Source organism: Gavialis gangeticus, unplaced genomic scaffold (assembly GCF_001723915.1).
Source record: "Gavialis gangeticus isolate Ggan-Ray unplaced genomic scaffold, GavGan_comp1, whole genome shotgun sequence".
Classification (NCBI taxonomy): Eukaryota; Metazoa; Chordata; order Crocodylia; family Gavialidae; genus Gavialis; species Gavialis gangeticus.
In genome coordinates this window covers 18,505,960-18,515,278 of record NW_017729014.1, presented here as the reverse complement: position 1 = coordinate 18,515,278, position 9,319 = coordinate 18,505,960, and the positions used below count along the sequence as shown (strand labels likewise).

At 46.0% G+C, this 9,319-nt stretch overlaps 1 protein-coding gene across 1 annotated transcript in view; it reads right to left on the bottom strand.

The window, feature by feature from the left end:
- Window positions 1-339: 339 nt before the first annotated feature.
- TMEM51 (transmembrane protein 51) overlaps window positions 340-9,319 on the bottom strand; it is a 19,785-nt gene continuing 10,805 nt past the window's right edge. Inside the window, exons 2-4 of the mRNA XM_019511886.1 lie at window positions 4,092-4,556; window positions 1,103-1,538; window positions 340-995 (exon numbers count right to left, since the gene is read on the bottom strand). Coding sequence (XP_019367431.1) covers window positions 1,121-1,538; window positions 4,092-4,438 — 765 coding nt within the window. The 5' untranslated portion in view covers window positions 4,439-4,556 and the 3' untranslated portion in view covers window positions 340-995; window positions 1,103-1,120. The remainder of the gene's footprint in view (window positions 996-1,102; window positions 1,539-4,091; window positions 4,557-9,319) is intronic.

The window sequence follows — 9,319 nt, the reverse complement described above, 5'->3', positions numbered from 1 at the left end:
AGGAAAAGAGACATCCGGGAAATTAGCTTGCCCAAGGTAAAAACAAGTCTGCTTCATCATGCCAGAGACCAAGACACCAGATTTGTGACTTGTATGTCGAAATCCAGGAAACTCCTCTTCCCAGCTGCACTTACTGCATATTTCTTCATGTAACATCACAGATATGCATGCTTTTATGGTTCCCATGGCTTTACTAAAAACGTAGACATAGTGCCTCATGAATGCAACAGCAACTTTCCAAGCTGAAAAATAGGAGAAAACCACCGTGTCCTTCCTTTCATTCATCCCGGGGTTAAAGCAGCTCACTTGTTCCCATTTACCAACACATACAGATGCACACACTATATACAAAATATTTATTTTTAAAGTCTGTTTGCACAGCACACTCAACACTAGCTTCGATCATTTTGAACACATTTTTGCCGTGGGACGCTAGAGCAGCGTCCAACTGACCAAAATTACACAAGTTAATCTTGAACAGACTGTCCCTTCATACTGGAGCGCCCAAAATTATGCTCCCCCTTTGGCCAACAGCACATAGAAAGCTCCTCACTGGCATTGTGGGTTACTGGTAAAACGATTAAATAAATGCATGCTGGATTTCACATTCTCGCTTGATTCAGTGGATTATTTCTCGGCATACTATGAAATGTTGCAAATATGTAGGCTTGCTTTCTACCATTAGCCCAACTCCATTTTTAATGGAAGCAGAGAAAGCTACAATGTTCTTTTTTTCTTTCATTTAAGAAAATACAAATAATGTCAAACTAAAGGGGAAAAAAAGTTCTCTCCCCCCACCCCTTTTCCACATGTAAAATTGTTAAAAAAACCCAACAACACTTTAGTGGCTTAGAAAGAGACTATAAAAGATGCAGGCAAGGTGCTCCTTAATTTAAAGAGTATAGATTTAGTACTTCTTAACTTCATTTCTTTCAGAAGATCAGATGCACCAGTGTTCATGAACAACCATCTGTTGAAAGGCTCATTTGGTCCATCTAAAAAAAAGAGGTATATAAAGTCCAGCATTTCCTTGGTCTCTTTCAAGCTTGTGGAAATTTCACTGTTTTGTACCCAGAAATCAAAGTTCAAGTAGTGTGTTTACCTGGACAGTCCATAGGTATTAAGTCCCTTGTCTACTATCTGGAGCTTTGTCTTGAATCTCATCATACTGCGGAGGAGGGGTCAATGGCTCTATCGTTATATGACTTGAACTGTTTTTGTCTGGAAGATTAACCCGGATGTCCTTTAGGTGCAGTTTCTCGGACTTAATTCTCCGAACCTTCAGGGGTTTCAGGCGTTTGCTCAAGCGAGAGCTGTGTCTGCTTGGCTGCCGCTCCGCGTTGGCTTCGGTGCCTGTAGCAGCGGTCACTGAGGTCTGCGTGTTTTCATCGATCCCAGTTAGAGATTCATAGGAGGGTAGAGACATGCTGATCCTGGTGCTTCTGTCCAAGTCTCTTGTCTCGGTGTAGCCAGTGTTCATAACCTCTTCGTAACTGGGGACGTAATATCGGGAGTGCGAATCATCATCCTCTTCTTGACTGTAGACAGAAGTTAAAATTTTACAATGGTCAGTGCACCAAGCCATTTCAGATGCATTGCTGACAGCTCAGCTTTGAAAAAAAAGAATGGCGATACAATCCTCATTTCCACAATACTTTTCATGAAAGGGTTTCAAACTGTAGCACAATTATCAGATAAACCTGACATCCCTGGGTGCAAGAACTATTTTACAGGCCGGGGAAACCAAGGCGCAGAAGTTGCGACTTGTCTCTGACAGATTTGCTATCAGAAGGGTGAATGCAATACAAGAAGTATAGTTTGCAATTCCCTACCATAGTCACTAGGCCACACTGGGATTTTGGAGTGTAGTTAGACCGGGGCAGGCAATTATTTTGGGCAGAGGGCCACTTGCCGAGTTTCAGCAAGCCAGAGGGCCGCATGACAGGCAGCCCAGGGCAGATTAATATTAATTTTCTAAATTTTTTAGGGGTCCCGTAGGCTGGATAGAATGGCCTGGCGGGCCGCATCCAGCTGCCGGACCACGATGCCCACCCCGAGTTAGACTCAAAGCTCCCACAGCAACATGACATTTAGGCCGGGGGTGTCACAACGCCAGGAACAACCGTTTCGAGGGATCGTTTGCTGGATTCTCTGGCAATGACTGAAGACAAGTTAACTACATGACTGGACTAGTTTTCTTCTGGGTGTAACCAGGTTACTTTTGATTTGAAGTCCTCATGACCACTGAACAAACATACTTTATGCATGACTTTCCAGATGTCTAGTGCATCGCTGAAACAAGCAGGACAAGAATATGGAGCGTGAATCTGAGAAACTAACTAAAAAGATGGAAGAGAGAGTCCAAAGCTGCTTGCACTGTGCTAACCAAGCAATTCGCTTGCCCAGTCCTAACGCTCATTAAGCCCGTCTCAGATACAAGATGCTATAATCACAGAGTTGGACTTCGACGTTCTTCCATTCGCTCCACCGAGGAATCAACGGCTCTGCAGAACCTCATCCCACTGTTACATTAGCTTGATGGTAAGAAGCAGATTGGAAATGCCTGTTCCACTTTAGTTTGAGAAGCTGGTTGTAGCCGCGCTGTTTCTCCTGTTACGGTGTCTGTGTGTGGCCCTGGGATTAAAATGAGTTGCAGTTCTGGCAAGTTGCATTTATTACTCCGTGGGCATGTCTACACAAAATGCTACAGTGCAGTAGCTCATTGCTACGGAAGTGTCTAAAAATAACCGTGCAGGGATGGCACTGCGTAGTAATGCCAGTTACTGTGCAGTCATTTAGTGCTCGGTTAAGCAAGTACTAAACGATTGTGCAGTTAATGACCGCGCAGCCCGCTGCTTGTGTAGACGTGGCCTGTTTCTTCTTTCCATTTCCCCCCAAGCTGTTATGCTGTATGCCCCAATAGTGATTTTTCCCCACCCCAGAATAGGCCAGTGAAAAATTCTTCTCATCTCCTTGCCATCTGCACCATTAATTTGGACTCAGTCTAGAGGGATGTACCTTGAGTTGATGGCTTTACAATTAAGTAGGTCATATTAACCCCAGCCTGGTCCAGTTTCTGGAGGGGAGTGATTCTTTGCAAACCTGCTAAGTGTCGATCTATACGTAGTCTGCACATATACACGTAGTCTGCATTTCATTAGCATTAGGAAGTTTTCCTTCACACAACCCACAATATAAAGAGCCTTCTCTATCCATCCTGTCTTGCACAGCAACTTCCCCAAGTATCTTTGAGCTTTCTATAACTCCCACGATGATACTTTTCAAGCAAACTAAGCTAGACATTTACCACCTGGCATTCTCCTTTTTTTATATTTCACCTCAATAGTCCTTTTTTTTTTTTTTTTTTAAATCTCTGAAAGGGGCGGGGGGCAGACAGGACACCAGTGTTGCAGGGAAAGGATACAGTTGTCTGCCCTCTGCCAAAATGTTTCATTTTCTTTCCTGTGATGCCTGAGCCCGTGTTTATTTAAAACATCCTAATTACAGAAGATCTTCCTTGCTCAAAGTTCACTGGAGTTCCCCTACTAAAATGGATCCAAAAGTTTGTTTCATTTATCTCAAGCTCTCGTCTGGTACATACTTCCATATCTACGACCGACAAATTGTTTTGCAGCTTCCCACAGACTTCCTAGATTTAACTCGCCGCCATTAGAAGGAGACCTCAGCACACTCTCGTTTCCCTACCTCCTTCCCTGTAGAAGCCTTCATGCTGACACTACCAACTCTTATTAAAAAGCAGGCCTTAGCATGCTATTTTCCTACTAGGAAAAGCAAGGAGTCTTGTACAACTTTTGTAAGTAGCATGCAGCATACTTGTTTTAGCCATATATACATCCAGTCACTTATACCTGAGAAAGGAATATGCTGCTATCATTGACTTAACTGATTATCTGGTGGAATTTGGGTGGAGGAATTCCTTCCCGACTTCCAAGGCAATCAAGTTTATGCTCTGAAACATGAAACTTTAATGCCTTTATTTTAGCATGGGTCTTAACAGAGTCACTTCTAAACAGGTTCATCTCACACCCCAACCTTTTAATAATACTGCTACGTTAGACCTAGCCCCTTACCTATCCTCCTGCTGCTGAGGTTCAGTAGACACCTGGTGCTGGATCCTGCCAAGATCCTCGTTTTGTCTTTGCTTCTTTTTGTCCCGGACGTTCAGACAAATGGAAACCAACAGAAGGAGCACTCCAGCCCCAACCAATACATATGCCACTGAAAAGGTCTTGCTCTTCAGCATTCCTCCTCCGCTACCCGATTCTGGCTTGCTGCTGTTTCCAGAAGAGGGAGACTTATCACCATGGCCAAAGCCTGGGACCAGGTTCCAGACAGCCATTATGATCCCAAGGACAAGCATTCCCAACCCTATGGCAGTCAGGGCATAGTGAGATCCATTTGACCTAGACTGAGCCATTGCACCCACTGCGCAGTCACCAGATAGAGCACAATCAGCGTGGCATGCCTTCCAAGACCAAATATTCAAATCCAAGCGTCCTTCTTCTGAGTGCTTGCAAATGCCCGAGTTGAGAGACCTGGAGAAAGAGAGGAAACATCCATTAGTACATGCAACACAACACAAATGTGGAACAGCGACGGCCACTCGGCATCGTTTTGTTTGTGCCACGGGTCTTCACGCTGGCAGACGTTCTGCACAAGCCACAAACTGGGATGCGGGGGAGCAGCAGAGTCCCAGCTGCCCAGCTGGATCACGCCTGGGAAAGACAGCATGCCCCTACCTTGCTTTTTTCCAGGTTGCTTCTCTCACATACACTGCAAAAAAAAGATCCTGACCACTTGCCAAAAACCTCCCTGAAGCATGATAAAAGCAGGCGGTGGTAAAATTTCCTTGACTCGATTCCAATTTGAGCACTTACACATTGCCTAACTGCAGTCCCCCCTGTGGTTTCAGCTAGAAAGTCTCTCTTTCCTTCCTGCAAATAAATGGCCGTGCAGTTGAAACACAACAACACGTATCACCAGACCTCTCGGGGCTCTACACGCTCCTCTTCTGGCAGCATGGGACCACAGGCTGGCAACGTCTGCCCCAATGACTTATTAATCGAAAATGCCATTTGAAAAAAGGAGTGACGTAGGCTCTGAAATTCCCACTGACTCACAGTCAGACTTCAGACACTTCTGCAAAGTTTCACCCTTTGCAACCTACCCATCTGTCAAATGAAGAATTCTTACCTACCTCGGTGGAGTAGACACTAGCCGGAATGATTAAATGTTTATTAGGCAATCTGAAATTAAAAAGGGCTAACTACTATTGGTAAAAAAAATAGCTGTACGACGACTTGAAAACATTACATTGCTTTGGGAGCTCATAACGAAAGGTATTAAAAAGCTGACTGCAAAAAAAAAAACGCCACAAAAACCAAACCCTTAATAATAGGCATCTTAGGTTCTTGCCACATGCCCTACGGGCCTCCGCAATTTTGAAGACTAACTGCAATTGTCAAAATATACTGGGCGTGAAACCAAAATGGAAAAGGCACAAACTTTAAAGAGCTGATTAGAGAGCTGGCTGCAGTCTGCAGCGATGCAGCTAGCTCCCTTGCAGGCAACAGGTAGACAAGGGATGCTTCTGTCCCACCCTCTCTATGCAGGGACAATTTGAACAAGAGATCCCTCACCTCCCAACTGCTCTGTTCTCTGTGCTCCCCCTGCAAAAAAAAATACACCAACATCCAACTCCTGAAAGCACAGATTTCCCCTTATGCAACAGAAGCTGGTGATGGCAAATCTTGACCTTGCATGTCCAAGCTGGCAGGCAGGGCCCCTCCTCGTTAGAGCTCTGAAGCAGCAGCAGGACCAGCATCATTATAATCTCTCAGACTCTTCATTTCCCACATAAGGTCTTGGAAATTTAATTGGCGTTTTCACAGTTGATGGACCTAGAGGCGTGCTTTGCTTTCCTACAGCAACTACCACTTTATAAATGCCTACAGAAAGGCCAAGCCGCAGCAGCTTGCAGCTAGCCCTAAGCACACGGGAGATTTATTCTAGAGCGCTCGGGGACCTCTCAATGAGCTTACATTGGTATACTTATTATGATACCATTTGTTTCTTTTATGCTGTCCAAAAGCAGACTAAATCGTTAAGAGATCCATTGTGAATGAGGCACGAAATTTTAAAGGCACGAAATGAGCATAAACCCCTCAAGAATGATGGATTACAGAACACAGACAATTCAGTTGAAGCTATGTGACATTTCAGTACGTGCATAGCAGTCCATTCTGTAATTAATTCAGACTTTTTATTTATTTATTTTTTTAAAGTCAGAGTAATAAATCTTTGCTGGACTAACGGGGAAAAAAAACTATGCAATTAAACTGCAGCGGTTCTCATCCGTTTCCTTGGGCTTTCCCCTTCTGTTCGTTCTGGTCTTGTATTTAGGCTGTCGGGTGTTTGAGGAAAGGACAGCAGGTTGGGGTTTTTTTAATCCCATATCCGTGCAGCACCTAGCATAACAGGGCTCTTGTTCACTCCTGGAGTTTCTTGGTGGTTTGGGGACACAAATAAGAGGCAATCACCGTTTTGCTGTAGTTCTTTCTGGACCTGGAGTCTTCTTTCATGGCCTACACACACATTTCCACGACTTGTGTTCCCGCGCCTGGCATATCATTTCAGTTTGCTCCAGCATACCAGGTGCGACTGTGCTACTCTAATTTACACAACCACAAATCTGACCTGTATTCTGAAGTTTCCCCTTACCAAGGACCTATAGGAAGAATGTGACACTGGTTACCTGAAGCCCCACCAGGTAAATGGCAGAACAACTTCTTCTGAACTCCTCTCCAATCCAGGAGTGACTGGGCAAGTATACCATCTCATACCAAACATGCTCTTTTCCAAGTGTGCCTCAGTTCTCCTTAGTTCCTAGCATGTCACATTTTCACAAACTCTTATGACAATGTGTGGTTAACCAGGACCAGCTGCCAGATAACTGACTCACTGGCAAATGCAACGAGGACTTCCCCAATCCTAATCACTGCTGTAACAGCAGCAAGTCATCCGAGTCTAGCAGATGATGCAGGACAGTCAAGAAGCTTCAAGGGCAAGACTCACGTAGTGCTTTGGGTCATTAAAAGCTAGCTAAATGGTATATGCTGGTTCTTCCCCATGTGTCATTTCTGGGTTGGTGCTTCTGACTTTGGTTACTGGGGGGCATTTAATATGGATTTTTGACTGGTAAGTCTGTGCGTGCCACTTTGTTTGATTTCCCACACTAAAAATCCCTGGGGGAAAAAAAACCCAGTGGGCTCTTAATGAATCCATCTAAATTTCTTTCAGACCAGATGATTAGCTTCACTCCATTTCAAATCGTAACGCGGAGAATTTTCACAAAAGGATGCATCAGAAAAGACAGAAAGCCTCTTTTTCCTCTAATGCTCCATGTTTTGTTCTGTATTCTCTTCTGCTCTATATTACAAAGCCCTTTCAGGTGCCAAATCTCACTGTGGTATGGAGACATCGCAGGAGGTTTTTGCAAGGAAGAATTTAATGAAAAATCCCACCCCCATCATATATAGGCAAAACCTACTCCAGAAGAGTGCATTAAAAAGGAGGAAATACAGTATGAATGAGCATTGGTAATAACTAAAATGCATTCAGAATAAAGACTAGATATCGTGACAAGAAATGTGTCCAGCCCAGGTGACATATCTGAAGTCCTTAGCTAGAAGCGCAGCTAGCAGCAGCGCATACACCCGGGGACGTCAAATTCTGCAACAGACCTCCCAGACCTCCGTGCTCGAGATGAAGTTTGTGGTAGATTTTGTTGGAAACTTCCTGGCTTTAGTAGACCGACAAGAACTGCAGACCAGCTGTACAAATAGAGGCATGTTTTCCGCTGCTCCCACTCCTCTGCTTTTCCATGGTCATTTATGTTGGAAGGAAGCTATTCAGTACTTCACTGTAGGCTTTATCGTTTATCGTGCCCCGCATCTTTTACGACTGCCATACCATTCAGCTATGCTTCGGTATGATGTTTCCTTCTTTAGACTGAGAAAGGACAGTTCTTTGATTCAAGAGCCAAAGCAACCAGCAGTCTTGCAGGGTGCACGATGCTCTGTTCCCTTATAGCAGGGGCAGGCAAAGTGTGGCCTGTGGCAGACTCCATTTCCCAGCAGCCCCTGCCTACGTTGCTGCAGCTGGTTTCTATGGAGACCCCAGCAGTGGCGGGGCCCGGACAGCGCAGGGCCAGGGTTTCCACAGAGATCAGCACCAGCAGCGCTGGCTGGGCAGGGAGCAGCTCCGGGGCTGGGATCCTGCAGCGGTGACAGTGTAGTCCGGAGCTGGGGCAAAGCCACAGTCTGCTGCCCAACATGGCCCTGCCTGGGGCACGTGGGCAGCAAATCATAGTTCTGCCCCAGCGCCAGACCACGCTGTCACCGCTACAATATCCCAGCCCCAGAGCTGCTCCCTGCTCAGCCACGTGCCCTGCCAGCGCTGCTGGGGCTGGTCTCCATGGAAACCTTGGCCCCGCTGCTGCTGGGGTCTCCATGGAAACTGCTGCAGCGATGCAGGCAAGGGCTGCTGAGAAACGGAGTCTGGCTGCCAGCCAGATCCACCATTTGCACCCCCTGCCCGCCTTAAGGGACCAGACCTCCGGTCACCATGGCGGGAAAAGGACAGCGGACTACACCGCACGATGCACCGCGCCCTTCTCCCAGGCCAGTTGTTGTACACAAGTATCGAGTAATGCAACGTGTTGCGGACATAAATTCAGATATTTCCTTTCTGCTGGTGGGGGACCAGGACAGATTCCCTCACGTTGCGGGGCGTCACAATGCAGAATTCCCACGGCACGGAAGGGCTCTCCCCAAAACGCTGCGGGTGTCCTGCTATCTGTGCCACTCCCAGCCTTGGCCCAGGGAGCGCGGCTTGCAGGAGACATTACTAAAATGAGTCAAGTTACCTCCAGCTGGTTCTGGTCCCTTGTGGAGTACTGCCAGCTGGCACAGTCAAAGCAACCATTAGGGTGCTCTGACCTACACTGGACCATGTCACCGCCCTTAAAATCACGGAGCTGTAACACTCCAGCAGTCTCTCTTTGCATGGCCACGACAAAATGAGCTTAAGATGTCATTATCCTATATATATTGATGCTCTAAAGCAACTAATGCCAAGCTCTGATAAAGAGCAGAAAAATTTCCCAATCACCTAGACTAGGAGGACTGGTCCTCAAGGAATGGAAGTACTTGGCAGAGCAACAGGAGTCGCTTCACTTGCCTAAAATGCGGGTCATTCTGCCAAGTGCCTTGGCCAATTCAGCAGGAAAAAAAAAAAT